The 19,192-nt window shown below is 42.3% G+C and overlaps 1 protein-coding gene across 5 annotated transcripts in view; it reads left to right on the top strand.

The window, feature by feature from the left end:
* The first annotated feature begins 207 nt into the window (after nt 1-207).
* The window catches only part of NDRG3 (NDRG family member 3), a 42,880-nt gene continuing 23,895 nt past the window's right edge, over nt 208-19,192 (top strand). The window contains exons 1-3 of one of the 5 annotated variants that reach the window (XM_040608315.1): nt 210-291; nt 8,816-8,921; nt 13,056-13,091. In XM_040608315.1, coding sequence (XP_040464249.1) covers nt 8,865-8,921; nt 13,056-13,091 — 93 coding nt within the window. In that variant the 5' untranslated portion in view covers nt 210-291; nt 8,816-8,864. Of the gene's footprint in view, nt 292-8,815; nt 8,922-13,055; nt 13,092-13,148; nt 14,907-19,192 lie in introns of those variants that run through there. The other 4 variants (XM_040608317.1, XM_040608316.1, XM_040608319.1 and 1 more) reach the window with 4 other exon arrangements.

A 19,192-nucleotide genomic window follows, 5' to 3' on the forward strand; every position in this document is an offset into this window, starting at 1 on the left:
ATCCTCATCTTAGACTGCAGGATTTAGAGCAGACTCCAGAGCTCATTACATGTCTGGTCCTCCCTACGCGAGCCAGTCATGATGTTCATGCGATTGTGTGATCGGCTCATTCAGTTCGCTAGAACAGTAGAAAGCTAGCCTGGCAAAAAGTCAGCATTAAATCTGCTCATTTTACAGTCAGCATGCCAGACACTGCCTAAGGCATCATTTAGGTCATGGCTGCAAGGGGACGAAAGAGCAGAGCAAAGAAGAGAGCTGGAGGATCTGATGCTCCTTTTCAGAGGCTGTGAGGTAAGATTTTAGTTCCTCTGTGTCCTGAAATATTACCCTACAACAAGGAAACTGATCAGCAAACTGAGTTCTGTCTTATATTCTGTGTACACTTTGTCTAAATTGATTAGAACTAGCATAACTTGAAGCTAAGTGCAGGCCCCTGCGTATCATCTGGCAGTGTCCTGAGCATGTGCTTTATCTGCTCTGTGATTCAACTGAAGAGGTAACACTGCCAGAAAACCCAGTTTCTTACAATCAAATCTCAAAGCAAGGCCTTCACAGATTTACAAAAAAGGTGGTGCACAAGGAACCGAAGGAGCCTTTTCATCAGTCAGTTCACTGGTATAATGAAAACTAGTCACTGATACAAATGAAAACTAGTCCTGGAAAAAACAATTGAGGCGGCAGTTAAGCAGACCTGACTTGCCACATTACTGTGTGATTGTTGACCTGGTGCAAGGGAAAGAGAGGAAGAAATTTCTGGCTGGTGTGGGGATCATGCCTTTTGGCAGCAACCCACAAGTATATGAAATGAATAATGAAATTACATCTTGAATTGATTCTGGGTTGCTCTGTATCCATTACTGGTTTTAACTGTGGTAATCTGAGTTGCCTCTCCTGCACTGGCTAGCTGCCTTAGAAGGGGCATAAAATTCAGCCGGACACATACAAGGATGTTTTCTGCTTGGAAGTTAATTCACAGACTGGAAATGATGGAAGGGACAGCAGTACAGCAGTTGTGATAGTTATGAAGTAATGACACTGATACTTCAGAAGAGATTGTCCTTCAGATGATGGAGGATGGGCAGTAAGCCAAACGGAAGGAGCTTGTTCTGGGAAGCTCCAAGGAACAATGCTACATGGGTAAGGGAAAGATGCATTTAATTAATGAGGAGGAAGGGGGAGAAAAGACATATAATAAAAAGCTAATTTTAGCAATTTGTTTTTCATATAATGCATAGGCGTGCTTAAAATTTACGTCAATCCTGTGAAAGCCCCTTTTGCAAGTGGTCTGAGGTTAGAGCAGACTAAAATAGTGAAATTGCATCTTGAGAGTTAAATCAGTCTTCTGTGTACATCTGTATTCTTATATTCAATACACGTAATTACAAAATACTGAACAATATGTATGTGCTCTGATAAAACTTAAAAGGTCTCTTGCATGTCTGGGGGGTAACTTGGGAATGGATGTGTTGAAATGTTTGATCAGCTTTTGCCTGCAAGTATACGGTTTTCTAATCACCCAAATCCATTTATTCAAATTTGAATGAAGTAAGAAGAAAAGTTTGGTTTTGCTCTGTGACGACATTAGTAGAAGTGCTTTAGATGTATATACATATACAGCACAATGACAGGGTGTTAGTTACCTGAATGAGCTGATACCAGAAGCAGTTGTGTTGTCTTAGCTGCTGAGGAGCAGAATATATTAATTTCTCCTGAGCTTTGCGCATCTATGATGGTTCCTGTACCCACCTTAAGCTAGGTTTATCGAGGCTGCGCAATGTGACACTGCACGTGCCAAGAGATGTGACTAAAACTGCCTCGTACAATTCCTTCACTGCTGAATATGTGTTACTACGTCAGGTTTAGGTTGTACGTTTTGTATATATGAGTGAACACAGAAAGTTCAAGGTAGTTTTATTTTTTTAAATGAAAGTGACTCTGAACTTCTTACGCATTTGATCTGAGTATTTTTCTTCCATCCCAATAGCACTTCATACAAACGAGTTAAAAAAAATTCACAATTACATTACAAAATACAAAAACTGAGATCTGACTAAGTTTGTTTAGCTATACCATGACTTAAATGATGATTCCTTCCATGTAGCAAGAAGGCTCAGCTGGGTATAAAGGTTATATTTATTAATGCAATTTAATGTTTGGTAGCCAGTGAAAATGCTACTTTTTCAATAAGATAAATAAAATGGAAAATTAGCATTTCAGTAAATTGATGGTAAAAATAAATTGTTAAGATCCCATTTAAACAGATTTCTAGCTTTCTTGCTCTGGAACACTTTATTTTGCTCAATGGGATACATATTCACATCTTAATTAATTTTTTTCACTTAAAATCTAAAAACACAGAGTCAGTTAGTGGGAAGCATGATTGAAACAAAGCAGGAACAAGCCTGAAAATAATACTGCAGAGGGTACCAAAGGATCTGGTAGAAAGCAGTCAGGTTTGTCATAAGCTGCTTAAGAGTAAGTTGCTGCTGAAGAGACCAGTTTCCCCACTTGCCTTGTGTCAGATTGGAAGATGGGTGTATTCAGCTATACGTACTGCCTCTGTGTGGGTGAGAGTTTGAAGTTGTCACGGGACGGGTAGAGGAGGTGATATGGGGAGAAGCTGTGGTGAATGCCATGATGGTAGACAGTGCTGATGAAGAACTATGAATGTTTTGTTTGGGACAAGTGTCCAACTGGAGCCTTCAAGAGCCCTCACCCGTGCCTGGGTGGGGCCTCCTGAACTGTGGGAGTTGTGGAAGCAGGTGGCTTAGTAGAGGGGAAAGCATCTTTGAACAGATCCATTTGAACATGTCATTCACCATAAAACTGATAAAAATGGCTCTACGGTTTAGTCTGAGCTGCGTGAGCTGCTGATACTTGATAATGCAGGTAGTGCTTTAGTGTGGTGCCACTGGGCAAGAAAGAGTAATGGGAAAATTGTGTGAATAACATGATTAACAATAATAGTTATTTATTATATAATAACACTGCTTATTTCATTTTCACTGAGGAGAACAGCTTAAGGGAGGTGCTGCAAAGCTATTTGAAAGAGAGACTGTGACCAGAAAAGGCTCTTTCAGAGACAATAATTTGCATAATTTTTGTGGGAGAAACTTCTAATTCCAGTGTGTATCCTGGGTATTCTCACTCTAAAACATCTTGGATTGTGCTGTACAGGGGAGCTCAACCTGGTTCAGTGTTTTCATGGGCAGTGGTCCAGGTAACTCAAAATAATTTGAAGCTTTTACGTTTTCTTGCATTCTTGCTTAATCAGCCCTATAGTTGATGCCTGTTAATTAAAATGGTGGCTAAGAATGATATTCTGCTGGCTGAGCTCAATTACATGCATGACAATGTGATGCTTCCTGTAGACAGAATTGGACGACTTCAAAATTAATGAAAGCTGTGCATGGACCTTTTCTTTACAAAACCATTGTTAAATGTAGGTCTTGTTTAAACTCCTTAGAAAGTACATTTAGCAGCTGGTGTTTCTGTCCTGAGTGTAGCCCAGATTCAAAGGAGGTAAAAGCATGTTGTGTTACAATTGCTCGGGTGCAGTAGCTGGCACTGTGCTGGTTAAGCAGAACGTAATTTCTCTCTGCAAGCTTGCAGTTTGTCTTGGAAGTGGAGCACCATGTGGTGTGTTCCCAAAAATATATGAGCTGGAACGCAAAGCGAGTAACCTAGGAAAATATTTTGAAAGTTTATTTGGACCCTTCGCCTGTTTTGCTGGAAGCTTACCATCTGAGCCAGCATTTCAGTATAGAAAACAGAGTAGACTATGCAGGTGGTTCAGAAACACACTGTTGTCCAGAGGCTTGAAAGGATGGAGGAGCAGCATAACACAAATGCCCAAAGATCTCAAAGCCCATAAATGAAATTTGTTTTAGTCAAGATCTATGTGCCAAGACTGCGGTCTGCCCGACCAGACTGAGGAGCCTCATCAGGCAGCTTGTCTGCCGGTGTATATGAGAGAGCTTGAGCTGCAAACTTGAGGACTATAGGTAGTGTACTTCAGTTCCTGCACTGGCTGCAAATGAGTTTGTGCCTGTCTTCCTTTGCATGCCCTGGAGCAGCATTTCTTCTTTATATCTTGTAAGAAGCGGGTAGCTGTATTCAGAGAGCAGTTATGGGAAACCTAACCCTGATTGTCATGACTGTAAGTGTAGTCAGTCCCTAGAGAGGAGGCTGCTTCTGCTGGGCAGCTGAGCAAGGAAGCATATATTTACGTACATTCAATACCGTGTTTTGTAGTGTGTAGCTTGATAACTCTCTTGTGTAATTTTGCCTCAATGTAGTTAATATACAAAGCAGGTTAACAAATTAGAAGCTGTAGCTGAGGTGAATGAACAAGAATTTTCAGCCTCTGGATACAAGATTTTGTTGCACTGAGTTCCTAAATGGTGTGGAGAGATTGCACCTCCATAATAAAACAGGGTATTCAAGGAGGTGCCCAGAGAGTTGGATTCAGGATCTAACTCTTGTTGCTTGTAACCTTGTGAGGAGCAGTCCTGCTAGAACTTTGCCAGCTAGAAACCAGAGCCTAAGCACCCACAGGTGGTAGAGTTTGCACTGCTGGCTCTGTAGGTGCAGGTCTGTAGTACTCATACTGTTGACTTACTGAAACTATTTTAACACAACTTTTTTTTTATTTTTATATATTGAAATGATGTAAATTTAGAGCACCCTTATCTTGGAGTAAGCATGTCAGCACACATTTCAGATCTTATGTATAGGTAGATGGTTTGTTTCAGAGGCTCACCTGCTGTGGTATTTTGCAGCCTTCTGTGTCCTACCATGATTTCTAGTCTCTGTACTAACGATTCACCGAATGTCTTTCCTTGATTCTTGTCTTACTGGTTTTCAAAGAGAACTGAGTCAACTCCAGCCTTTGGGAAGCCTTTGAAAAGGGATGGTGTAAATTGGGGTATTTGAGTGTATTTATAGTAATATATAAATGGAGACAAGAGGAATACTTGCAAAGGAGGTGGTACTGGGACATTTATAGAAAAATGTATAATTTATACACAGAACGTTCCAGGCAAACCTTTTGCTTTGCCTGTAGCCTGTGTCCTGCAGAGCTCTTCTGTGTGCTATGAATATTTAGGCTGCTTTGTTATGATATTTTAAACTTTCTTTCAGCTTATGGAATGGTGTCTTTGTCTCTCTAAATAACCATAGGGGTGGAGTGAGAGAATTGATTGTTTCCTGGGCAGACCTGTCTGCAGATCTTTTACGAGTCAGTCTTTAAGGTGGTCAGAGGAGGATAGCTCAGCTCACCAATATCCCACCCTTCCCTTTGCCTCTGCACTTGGAGATGTGCTTTACCAGCTCTCTGCTACAAAGCATTCTTTTTAGAGAAATTTTTATGGCCCTTTTTGGACAAATGTGCGTCTTTGTCTTGCTTCAAGCGGAAGGCCAGGGTGCTCAGGGGAAGTTGTGGTGAATGATCGTGTACAGCAAGTCAGATCTCGTGCTGTAATAACAAGTTACCCAGACTTGGTCCAGGGCAATCATGTTCAGCTTGCTGAGACCTTGAGAAAAGTGCATGTATCTGCCTATAGAATCCCCTCTGAAAGAACTGAAATGAAGTCCTGAGTGAGTGACAGCTGTTTTCTGGAGAGTTCACAAGTGAGTGGATTTGGAAGAGCTGGTTCAGCAATCTAAAAAAAGCTGCTTGCAAGCAGTGATGGGGACCCCTTGTACCTTTCCTTCAAAAAACCTTCAAAAAGCTTTAAGTTTCTAGGAAAGCTGAAAAAACTTAAGTTGCTGGATGAGCAGATTAGAATCAAAAGGTTTGAAAAACGAATCCACCATCTGGCTGTTTGTGACTGTGCAGGCTTATTCTGTCTTGATCTTGCTCTCGGTTCAGCAATTTTCAGTGGCTTCCTGGCTTACCTCTGCATTCAGTCTCCTCTGGCTCTTTTGGAGGTCCAGCTCTCACTCTTGCAGCCTAGGTGAGAGTCTGCTCTGAGCCAGAGTCTCCCAGGATGACTGTGCTGCAAACTCATTGCAGAGCATGTCTCTCTTTTCCTGCATGTTCCCCTACAGATTTTTTCTTTTTCTCCCCTACGTGAGCTCAGCTGGTGTTAAGGAAGATGGTCTTTTCTGTCTGAAAGAAGCTTCACCTAATTCTGAGACCAGCATCTGAAACAGCAGCCTTTCTTGGTGCTGCCCAGCTTGCTTTAACAAAGGAGCAACCCACAGTGCAGGTATAACAGCAGTTTGTTGCCTTAGCCCCTAGAGACCCCCTTCCCCTGAAACAGTGTTTGGAACAATAGTGGACCAGGAAAATAAGCATCAGATTAATTTCAGAGTGATGTTATTTGTGTGTACTGTAGTTACATCTAGAGACTAAGTATGAAATTGAGGCTGATGAGATGAAAGCATTTGATAATCCTTGCTTTAAACACCTACTTAGGTTTTTATTATTCTCATATAACGAATGTACTTAAAGTAGTGCATAGGATTTAAAAATGCATTTGTCTCCCTCTTCCTAGACTTTACTCACTTCACAGGCAGGCATGCTTGTATCAGCAGCCAGTGCTGTCCCTGGGCAGGTTTATGCAGGACACATCCTAGGGCTGTCTGGGAGTTGTTGCGCTTTGTGTAGCTCGGGGGAAACTGGGAGGAGTATTTGCAAAGCTTTAGCAAAAACCAGAGCAGTTGGTGCTCTGAGTTGTTCTTTGGTCAGTCAAAGCTCGGCAGAGAGTGATTGAGATGCCCTGCTTCACTGTAGACTCTGTTTTAGGCAAAAATGCTAGGTGTGCCTAGGACTCGTGAACCACAAAACAAGTTTAACTCGCCACTTTCTTGTATATAAAAATCCACAGAGAAAGGTGGCTGGTGTGTGCACAGTTTTTTAATCCCTTTGGGTAGAGTGGACAACTTCTTGGTCTCTTAGGTGACCCCAAGAATAAGCATCGCCTTTGGACATGATGGCAGGCATGGTGGGTGTCTTTTCAAAGGAGCACTAATGAGAGAAATCAGCTCTTAAGGTAATAAGGTGGTGGTTCTAGTACTGCCACCCATTGCAGATAAGCTTTGTAAGGCTTGTTTGAAACTCCTTTGGTGTTTGTAACCTTGTGGGATGCTGCTTTGGAGAGAATCTGGTAGACGCTGAGCTCTTAATCAGTCCCAGCGTATAATGAAATTGTAATTCCTTAGCAGAAAATATTTTTTTTTGGTCTCCATAATGCCTTATCAGAACTACAGTAACTGGCACTTCCTCTGGGGCTTACAGTGCATTATATGACTCTATGCTTCTCTGAATAAAAATTCATTGTGGGGTAACCAGGACATTACATGTGAATTAACAGGTTTCTTGGAACTCTCACAGCTGATGTGTTTTATAGCAAAAAAGAAAAAAAAATGGGGAAAAGAAGAATAATTCCAAGTTTCCCAAAGCAAAGGAGCTAAATCTAGAGATGAGAGTTGCTATGACTGATTTTCGGAGGGAAAAGGCATTATAATTTGTTTTGTGCCAGACTGACTTCAGCAACACCAATATTAGTCCTGGCATAAAGGGGGGTTACAAGAACATGCAGCTTTGCATAGCATTTGGGATGAGGGGAACCCCTCCTTCCTGGGGCAGTGCATATTTGTGTGGAATTACGGTGACTGGAGAAAAACAGTTGCAGTATTCTTTTTCTTCTGTGGTTAGAAGCAATATATTATCTTGGACAAAGAATTTGATTTGTGACAGTATTTTGAGTCTTTTTCTAGCACACTCAGCTAACGCCCAGGAAGCCCACCACATGCCTATTCCTGTCCTTACTTATGTCCGTGACTTCTTTTATTTCATCTACAGTAATGTGTATAGTTTTCCTGAACAACCAAATAATCAACACCATCAGGCATGATCATTTCCTATTGCCAGAGCCCTCTTCATGCAACTGTCCAATCCAACTACATGCTGCAACTGTCTGCTCTAGAAATTCTCCTGTCTAGAAACACAGGTAGAGCCTCTAGAATAAAAACTAAATCCCTGGTAAACTGCCTTATTTTAACTCCATCCTCATTGCTGTATTTATACTAGAAGATTTCTCCTCAGACTGTGGCAGCAGTGATTTCCCATAGGCGTATGGCAACCTCACACACTGTTTATTACTTTTTTTTTCTTTCTTTTAATGACTCTGCACCATGTGATGGAGAATGATTGTTCGGGCTGCTCAGTTAACAGTGTTACCCTGCATATGTTCAACTGGATCAGGACTATCTGGGGGCCATTTTTACATCCCACCTCATAAAACAAGGGCTGCCTTGGGTTATGGGCTGTCTTATCTTCTGCCAGCAAGGTGCTTGGGTCTCCACACCTCTGTCTCCCATGCGCAAATGTAGTGGTTGGCTGCACATCTTGTGGGTTACAGGTACAGCCCTGTCTTTAGTGGCTGGATGCTGTGGTCAAGGTGTGTCTGGCATAGCAGTGAGATGCCTGTATTCCTGCATATTGAACGCAGTTTTTCACTCTGCTGATTCAGTCATTTAGAGTTCATTTCCAGGCAGACTATGGCTAAAGTACCAGCAATGCGTGGAAATGGATCCAGTCTTTCTCAGTAGAACACACCTGATTTTTTTTAAGGGGCAGCTTTCAATGGCCAAGGCAATGTGCAGGGTAAGGAGTGGACATAACTGACAATGCTCAGTGCAAGCATGGCTGTCTGCCTTGTGCAGTTACAGGTGCTTTGTGTTGTGCAGAGAACTAGCTTCTTTCAGGCTTCAGTGTGAGCATATACAAGTCTAATGAAGGATCTTAAAGCTTTCTTTGTCTAGCATCTCCTGTAATACTGTTTCTAACAGTATGACTTTGTTTCAGAATCACCCATTTGCTGCTCTGAGGATTACTTTGCTCCACTGACAGCATCATGGATGAACTGCAGGATGTTCAGCTGACAGAGATCAAACCGCTCCTGAATGATAAGGTAATGCTAGCTGCTGCTTTGCTCTCACAGGTGTACTCTGGCTGACTTTGTGCCTGACAAGGAGCCCTGATTGCCAGGATCTGTTTACAGCTTGAAGTACCTTAAGTACTGAAAAACAGTAAATGCTTCCCCACACTGATAATTCACTACCACATACCCTTCCAAAGTCTCAGGGAAAGACAGACCACCACAGTTAAGGGAAGTCTGGAGTCCTGGCCAAACAGTATGTCATGCCTGTCCTGAGGATTTATGAAGTCAGGGCAGAAGCGGTAAGGTGATACCATTTGTGACCTGGCAGAGCTGTAGAACCTCTGATAAGTTCCTGCTTGTTAGAGAAACCTTGGATTGTATCCCATTTTATCTTTTTCCTTTTTCTTTTTTCTTTAAAATCTTTTATCTTAAATTATCCTTTTGTGTTTTGACCTCCAAAACAACCCTAACTCCCTGGAATTTAGTAATGGAGAGCCATTTCCTGTTAGTATCTGCAGAGCCTAGCTACAGCAGTCCAGATTCATGCAATACTGAAATTTTGTAAAATCATTGTATTGCAGGAGCTGTTTAGGGGTTTCACTTTGTCTCCTGTGGGATGGAGGAGAGCCATCTGGGCTTCAGGAAAGCCCTAGTCTTACTGGATTCTGCCAAAAACTGTTGTTCTGAGTGCCTGTCATTATGAGCCATCCTGACAAGATCTAGAATTTTGCATCTGCAAATTGTGATTGTGGGCAATGCGGTTTGGTCACTTTCCATACCTCACAGCCAAGTTTGATGGCATGTGAAACAGTCCCCAATGCTTGCTGTTTAATGGTGAGATCAAGAACTACCTTGTGCTGCCAAAGTGATATGGTACTTAGTCCACTCAATGTGTACTTGCTGAAGACTGCACCGTCTAGTGCAGACTCTCACACAAAATGGGTGAAATCTCTGAAATTCTGCTGTTTTAGTCAGTGCTGCTTAGTTTTTGCTGATTTCTTCAGTGTGCTAGCATATCTGTTTAGGGTCTCTGAAATCTAACAATTCAGCTGAGATCTGCAGTCCAGCTGCCTGTTCTTACAGTCTAGTGCTGACTACTAGGCTTCCACCATATCTTGAACATATATTTTTAAAATGTTTCTCGGGAGGGTGAGTCTTAGAAGAACAAATTCAGTGTAGACCAGCGGCTAAAAATACAGGAAGGCCTTGAAAACAGTTTATGATTTCAAAATAAGATAAATGTTTACAGAAGATGAGTTTCCTAAATGCAGCGCCCCAGGTCTTGCTTATGATTCTCAGGATTTTCCATGTTTGAGTTCAAGAGGGTAGATGTTCCTTGCTTCAGTGAGCCAACCTAAGTAGGAGATACTGAAGCATGCCAAAACTAGGTGTTTTTCCCTTTAAGTGTCAAGTATTGCCCGATCAGTCCCATCACGTCCTTGCTGTGGTGTCATCTGCACAGCCACTTACCTAATCACTGGGACAGTTCTGGTTTAAATGCAGTGTTCACCTAAACAGCTGGTGTTAACCAGCATACAGAAGGGCAGGTACAAGTGATACTTGGTTTCCTTGACTCTGTTTTGAAGTTACAGGAAGTATATACTATCTCAGCTGGAAAAAATATGTAGAGTGGCTCCAGAAGCAACCTCAGCACTGCATGGGAAGAGGTGTGCACTGCGGGGCTCCTTTTTACACTGTTTCAACAAAAGAAGTGCCTCAGGGGTCTACCATCACTGAGGTCTGGCCCTCACTAATGCTTTCAAGCTTGAAATAATACAGATGCTTTTTAAACAGTTACGGAGCATGTGGGTGTGGTAGCGTAACATGCTGTTCCGTGCAGTGTATCAGAGTCCAAAAAGTACTGAGTTGGCAGTTCCCTAAAGATTTTTAGTGACCAGCCTGCTGCACATGTAGGAGTTTGAGCCAGCATGGCCAGAAATAGTACAGTAGAACTCTTAAGGTGCCAGTGGGTAAGAGTTTATGAACTCTTCGGATACAAAGGCTGTTGTACAGAGAAAAGGAGCTGTAGTGTCTTGAGTACTAAAACTGGTGGAATTGCCAGGGAAATGGAAGTGGGTCATACCTTGTTCACTTGTCTGAACTGTAGGAAATTCCACTGGGAACCACTGAGTCCTGGCTTTGTTTTGTCTCAAATCGAAGTCAGCAAAAAATTACAAGCCTGACTTTCAAAGAATAAAACCACTTTTGTGCTTATGTGTAACTTCAGCCTAATGGCAAGTACAGAGAGGTAAGGAAGTAAAATACATTAGGCTATATATATTCACCTCATTTGGGCTCACTAAAATGCAGTGACTGTACTGGGAAAGAAAATCAGTTGATTGTGTTCCCATCTAGTTAAAAGAGAGAGAAAAATAGAATACTGCCTTTAACTTGATCAGAAAACTTATCCCAGTGACATTTTATTATTCTGTCTGATTGTATTCTGGAACCTTTGACTCCTGTTAATATAACCTCAGTGAAAAGTTACTGATATGCAACAGCTTAATTCAGGAGATTGAATGGACAGCCCTTAGGCTGGATTGCATTGTTCCTTCTAGCTCTTTGCCTTTGAAGTGCAGCCATCTCACCTTCAGAGGACTGAAAAACTTGCCTTAATCTTAAACTTTCTGAAGCTAAGACAGTGAATAAATAGTTTAAAGTCAAATGTCAGTGTGTTGAAATCAAGTGTCCAGAAGTCAGGTCACGTCAATCTTTAGTGCTGCTTGTGTGTCATGGTATACCCTAAGAACAGGCAACACAGTTGCAAACCTTTATTTTTTGCTTTGTGTTGTTTCCTCCCCACTCCATGTGCAGGGAATATGGCGCTTTTCTCAGCACAAATTCAGATCAGCCTTTTCTTTACTTAGCATGCACCGTCGAAGTCCAGTGCTGGATAAGGAAATTTTTCACTTCTTCGTAGGCTTTGTTATAGTCCTTGATCACTGTGGCATTGGATGACTGAATTGACCTTTATGACCTGGTAGATGAGAAGGCTCTACTGTCTGCATTTAACAGAGCACGGAAAGAGGCATGGACAGAGTTGTCAGAAATCTCAGCTAACTTCAGGATCTCAAACTCTGAAATATGAGAGGACTGCTTTTTTTTTTTTTCCTTTTCCCTCAACTTGAGGGTTTTGTGCTTTGTGCCATGTCATGTTCGAAACACTGATGCAGTTCAATACTTAACACCAGTGGGATGCTTAAGAGAGATTTGCAGATATCTCAGCTTAAATGTCTCAGACTGAAGATCATTGTAGCAACCTGTGCTCTTGCTAATGTGGCAAAGCTTTGTGGGGGAGGAAAACAGGGCTATTTGTTTACGCATGGAGAGGAGTTAGAGCGTTCAGGCAGAAGAAACATTTGGAGTGTTTGTTGTGCATGTGTGGTTCTAGTTGTAATTTTAGCAGTAAGGTGCTATGCCTAAAACACATAAGCTAGAATGCTGTCTTAAATGATCTGCTCAGCCTTTTGCAGCATTTGACAGCACTCAGTAGCATAACATACTCTGATCAGAGACAGAGACATGGGCATACAGGCAAGTTGCTGCAGACCTCCAAACCTGCAGTACACCAGATGTGTGCTGTAGTTACTGTGCTTACCTGTATGTGTGGTGTCACCCTCGGGAAGGTCAGTTGTGAATTGCTGAGCCCAGTTCCTATGCACTCTGGTTTCAGTACTTACAGGTCATGGTGTTTGCTGTGGAACAATACATTGCACGCAGTCATGCAGAGTAGCCGACTGCATAGCTTGTTTTCTTATGCTCATTATGTGAGATCCTAGTGGTGGTCCTTTCAAGAGTTTTGTGTTCAAATTGCTAATGGGCACCAGGACCAGACAAAACCCAACCTCATAAACAGCCTGAATTTGGTCGGGGTCCTTCCTATGTGCACATATCCCTGCTCAAATGCTCTCAACTCTCAGCTGTGTCCACAGGTTAATGGATAGCCTTGGGACAGCCCCCAGCAACCTTGCTGTACAGTAATGGGGAGAACTTGCATGGAGTTTTGTTATATAGGTCTCACATTTCATTGCTGTCCTGACTCCAGTCAGGGTAGACTATGCTGAAGAGGTCTCAGGGGAACTGTCATGATGATGTTGGGTGTGTTCTGGGGTACTGTGCTGAACTTGTTTTTTTTCTTTCCCCCCCCCCGGGTTTTGTTAACAGAATGCAGCTCGCAACTTCCAGGACTTCGACTGTCAGGTAAGACACATGCAGGAGTCAAGGATCTGTGGGCAGAACTCTCCCCCGTGGCCCATCAGTAATGCTGAGAGATATGAAAAAGCTCCGTATCTTAATTTTAGCTCCTGTTAAGTTTTTATCATTAAGAACTTGAGTATGTCCAGTTGGCAAAAATTGCCCTTTACCCTTTCAGGCAGAGCATGTTGTTCTGAGCTCTGAGGTACAGAGCTGGGCTGCTCTGATGAGGCTCCATGACATCTTGCAGCATGACTGGTCTGAAAAGCAGTTTCTTGGAAAAATGCAATATGCTGAAGAGCTGCAGCTCTGTCACATCCCATCTGGTTCACTGGCTAGGAGAGGAGCTTGCATGTTCTATTTGTGTCAAGAGGAGATGGAAGACACAAAGCTGCCCAAGACACAGCACTCCTGCTTTGCTGGGCCTGTGTCACGACAAAGCCATGGTCATTTTCTGGGAGGTTATTCACCTGACAGTAGTGTGGAGATGAGACCTATTGCTCTGGTTGCTATAGGAATAATCCTTTTAGAGGATCAGTTGTGTAACAGGCATCGAAGACAGAGGACACATTCTTTGTTAGGCAGAGCACAGCACTGAGATTAGGTGGTGGGTTTTGTAGAGCGTAGGTTTATTTACCATGCTGGATTACTTTGCTGGCTTCCCGCTCAGCGTGTTGATGTGCAGATAGCAGCTTTTCTTTCTCTTCGGCTGTAGGAAGCTGCTGTGTCTGTAGTGTTCTGCTTAGCACAGGACAGGCTCTCACTGCTGTATTACACCAGTGGTGCGGCTAGGGGGTAGAACTGTCAGCATCACGTGATAGCTTTTAATAAAAGTCTGTTGATGTAGATGATTCCAGAAAACCTCCTGCAAGTGCTTGCAGAACAGGATATAATAAATACAGTCCTAAGAAGATTGTATTTTTTCCATCTCTTCGTATCAGACACTGGAAGTATGCCCTATCTGAGCAGGCACATGTCACTGTAATGCTTTAGCTTGATTAATTGTGAGTTTTAGTATTATATCTTGAGGCCTATACGTATAAAAATTACTAATCTTAGCACGTTGTAACTTTAGTCTCTAGTCTCAGAAATGGCAAGTGTTAGGCAATGATTTTTCTGCTTTAATAAAGGTAGATAATGGTTTTAAAACACTTCCCTTTACGGTCTTGTCTCTCTGTCTTTCTGCATCTTCATCTCTTCTAGAGGTACGGCGTGCTCCTTTGGCAGATCAGTATTGGCTAAAAAATAGGTGCAATGCTTTTGAGTAAGTGTTGGGTAGGACAGGCACTGCCTACTGAGGCCAGTCTGCTATGATCGGGAAGAATATAATATACAGTGTCTGAGCACAGTAGCCTTCACTGCAAATTCTCTAATGACCCAACAAAGCTCTGCGTTTGTCTGTGCCCTCTGAGCAGTATGGGCTTGGGAGCTGAAGCAAAGTGGGAAGGTAGGGAGGCCCTGTAACAGAACTGTGTGTTGCTGCTGCCTTTTTGCACAGTGCTTTCCCTCAACAAGCAAAGCCTTTCTGCACCCTTCCTGAGAAAACAGACCAAATCTGAAGCTGTGCGAGCCTCAAAGAAACATGGTGCTGCAACCATGGACTTGGGTGCGATTAGCATGTCCTGTTCTTGTCAGGGCTAAGCTGTGAGAAGAGTTGCTGAGCAGCCCAAAAGCCAGGGAGAGGGGCTCTCAGGAGCACTGGGCCATGGAAGAACGGACCTGCTTGTTGTTTCTCTGTGCTTTGATTTAGATCAGCAGAGAGCTGGTGGCCATGGCAACAGTTAGGCAGGAGACAAGATGTTCCTTCCAGGAGCCCTCTTGGTAATTCATTTAGAATATTATTTTTTTAGCAAATACTTAACATGGTGTCTCTCATGACTGTAGATGTTGTCCCAGCCTCCCCTTCTTCCAGCATCTCTCCCTACAAGGTGTGGTTTCGGGACACAGCTGTCTTGGTCCCCCATCCTACCTGGAAATTACCCCCAAGGGCTGGATTAAGTCTATATTTGAAATCTGTCAGGGAGAGTCCTTGGTTTTTCTGCCTCAGTTGCTAATACCAGGAAGAGTACTTAAACTTGAAAGTTGAGCTCTTTTGTTGTCCTGTGAAAAATTACTGCTGCTTTATAATCTGGCAAAGCAGGTCTGGCTGCCACATTCAGGCCTCTGCAAAATTGGTGTGACTTTACTTACCAGTGTTTGAGAAGGGGGAGTTCAAAGTGAAGAAATTTGGTAGGGCTTTCAGAGGAAGGGAGATCCTGTTGCATAAAGAGACACTTAAGAGCACTTAGGCTGAGGTGGGGGTTTAATTTGTCCAGAGTTTCAGAGGGAGGAAGAATCTTGGGGAGGATCTCAATTTTGCAAGTACAGACACAAACTGCCCACAAATTCATGAAGGCTGATAACTGGGAGATGGTTTCCAGTTACAGCGCAGTGAAGTTCTTGATCAGCTTCCAATAGCAGTAACATCTGCAAGGGACACGGTAGATCTTAAGACAACATTTAGGGAGTTTGTGGGATGGATTACATTATCTTATACAGTGTAGCATTTGCAGTATGAGAGCATGGCATCAGTGAGGCAAGACCTGCACTTCAGACATTTTTATTTTTCTAATAGTCAGAAAAAGGCTCTTTTAAATTGATAAAGCTGTGGCTTTGCATGGGGCCGACCACATCCTGGGCTGTGCTTGCAAGGCTGCAGCAGCCAGCAGGGCAAGGGAAGGCAGTGCCCTCTGTCAGCACTAGTGGCAACCCTGTTGACAGTGCAGGTCCGGTTTGAGCTGCCCCGTACAAGACTGACATACTGCAATGACTCTTGTTTTATTTCAATCTATGTTATTCTGTGCCCTTGGCTATGAGGTGACTTGCTGTAAGCCCATCCCAGCTCCTGCTAGGACTGACTGATGCCCCCTGCAGAGCTCTGCCCTTGATACAGCTGGAGCAGTAACATGGCCAGCCTCAGCATTCATTCATCCTGCGGTGCCTCTAGACCTCCTCCTGGCTGGAAACTTGGAGTTTAAAAAAACTTTCTGCAGCTGATCCATGCTTATGACTGGGAGAAGTGTTTAGTTTAATTCCAGCTCACAGGCATGTTGTTAGCACTGTTACTGACTCCGTGAGTTGTGTAATGCTAGGCACACAGGTTAGGCATGCTGTTTTCTGTAAAGCTTTGGCATGTGTTACTTTTCAAAGTAACATATATTTAAAGTTTTATAATATCTTTCTTTACTTTGGGGAAAGTGGGTGATGCCATTGTGAATTTCTTTTAATTTCCTGGTGTGTTTGTGTTTTTATTTTTGAATAACTTGTCAGAATCAGATCTGGACAAAGTCAACGGAGTGGGCATCCCCTTGCTTCTGAAAATTGTTACTCTGGGTGAATGTGGTGTGAAGAAGCTTTTAGCTTTTCTGATACAACCGACTCAGATACAGGTGCCCTGTCTTTTTTTAAACTGTTCATCTACAAGCAACCGCAATTAACCCTGACAAATAACAGATTGCATGGGCATCAGTTAAAACAATCTCCACATAATCTGATAACCATTTGCAATTGAGATAAAAAGAAGAGCTAGCACAGTGGCTTAAGGGTCTATCAATATGAATCTAGGTTGTTCTCAGAAATAAAATGTATTAACCTAATTCTGAGACCTGTGTCTTACTTGAAGGCTATATGAACCCTAATGAAATCTAGGCTTGGCCTCTTTTAATGTTCATGGACAGATGGTGGATTAAGTGATCTGGGTGGCTGATAGACAGATGCCATAGTGACCAGCATGGTTAATAGAGCTGTGCTTGTGCTTTTATTATCATCTGCAGACCCTCTTCAGCTGCTTTGAGAAGTAGGTGTTCTGTGTTAGCCTAAATCTCTCCCCTTTTTTCAGGTGATTTGCTTTGAATATCAAGGAATATGCTGATACATTTGTAAAATTATCCAAATAAATCTGCATTATGTTTCAGTCTGGAATAGACAAGCAGTTGATCTGATCTGTAGCTAGTACTTCCCCTCTGCTTCCTCCCACCCACGGGGAGGGAAGTGTTTTGCTCTCCAGCATACACCATGCAGAAGAGGATTGAGATTTGGCAGAGTATTTGCAGAAAGCTCACAAGGTATGAAAGAGGTGGGAATAAGTAAGTTGGAATATGCAGAGTTCAGCTGAAACAGAAAAGACAAGACATGCGCAAACCCATGGAAGGAGGAAATTAAAGCTTCCCTATACAACAACTTGCTATGCGTTGCTGGAATTAATTGAAAATGTAGAGTTACTTGGTGTTCCTTGTGCCCAGAGTAAAACACAGCAAAATGCTTGAAGAGTGAACAGCAGACCTCAGTGAGGATTTTTTTGCCACTTTTTTCACTGAAAGTGTAACTTTTCAATAAGCCCATGCTTTTCTGATTCAGTTTTGGAGAAGTTCTTCCACAAGTACACTTGTTTGAAGCTTCTTAATCCGCATTTTTAAAAGTTTGCTTATCCTTGCCCTATCTCTCTGCTTTATTTTTGCTTGCTGTGCAGTAGGAGATGGTATTCTGCTAGTGAAATGTTATTGAAATATGCTATCATGTGCATTTGCTGATGTCATAATGTTGAATCTAAACTGTGCTCGTTATTTTTAATGAGAAATCATTAAAGCCAGCTTGTAACTCCTACACAGTGACATTGAATACAAGACGTTTTAAAGCATCTTTTGGTTATTGTAATGAAATAACTTGAAACATTAGCATTTTGAGGAAAGGTTTGCTTTTTCTGTATGAATAACAGGGGAGCTGTTGTGACCAACATTGAAATTTTTGTCTGGGATATTGAGGACCATTTTCTTCTGATTTGTACAGTGAGTTCTTTTGTTCTCATTCAAAGTGCTAGAGTGAAATTAATTATGTCACTGATGTTTTGATCTAGAAAGCAAGTTTTTTCAATGGCTGCTAAATTAGTAGCAGCTTCTAATCTTACTACAGCTAGTGTCACCACTAAAGTACTGGTTTTGACTTCTGCTGACATCAGAGCAACAAATACTCTAAAGCTAAAAATTATTAAATTGCAAATTTATTTTGGAAATTTTTTTTCATTATTCGTATTTCTTGGGAAGCTCTTCCTCTGATTCTTTCCATCACTGACTTTCCATCTAAAAACTGTTTTCTATAAAACTGCAGTGTTGAGTTCTGGAAAGCTTTTGCTAGCTGGACTTGGACCGAAACATGATTTTTATTTTTAAACATATGAGCACATTCCTTCCATGGGGTTTACTTAAACATTACTTTTGCTTTCTGTATGCTTGTGACAACAGTGTGCTAAAGAGGCTGATTATGCAGATGTGGTATTTGATGTTCCTGTGCTTTTTTTTGTTCTTGTCAGTGAGTTCTTACAGCAAAGCAAATGTACGTGCTTTAGGTTGAGAAAGGGGTTTGCCTCCTTCCTGTCCTCAGAAAAATGAATGGTGCCTTTCCATCAGCAGTGATTGATCTGTTTCCATCTGTTATGCAGCACCCATTTATGGTATTTCAGAGCAGTTAATGAGTAATTGCAATACTAGTTATAACTCTGTGCAGTTAGACTTAGTTCTGGTTCCCAGGAGACACAGAACATGACCCTGCTTTCTCTTCTTTCAGAGATTTTAAGATGTTCATGGTCTTCAGCAAGATACTGAAACATAGTTTGGCACATCATGTTACCTGGTGGACTGTTCTTGGCTGGAAACATGACACTGGCCTATCTTCCAGGTGGCTTTTAGGGGTTAAGATGATCTGGAGTTCCACAGTCACACAAAATATTTTTAGACTTGCCTCTGTATTAGCACATTCAGATCTTCCTTGTGTAAGATGCAGGTTTACAATGACTGTGTGTCTGCAGGTTGTGGCATCTTGAGCCTGCTGTCCAGGGAATGGAAGAGCACTAGAGCCATCAGCCTGTTCTGTTTGCAGCCCATGGGGAAGGCTGCAACCTGCTGCTCTACTGACTGAAAATAGTGGTGCAGTGCTGGAAAAAAACACCCCACTGCCAGACTTGGGCAGATGAGAGCTGAGCTGCAAGCAGTTTAATTCACTTCAAACTATTACAAATCTAGGCAGGTCCAATTTCCTGTATTAGCTGGGGAAGGCAGGGGTTATCCTCAGCGCAG

This window comes from Falco naumanni, chromosome 10, assembly GCF_017639655.2.
Source record: "Falco naumanni isolate bFalNau1 chromosome 10, bFalNau1.pat, whole genome shotgun sequence".
NCBI classification, from domain to species: Eukaryota; Metazoa; Chordata; class Aves; order Falconiformes; family Falconidae; genus Falco; species Falco naumanni.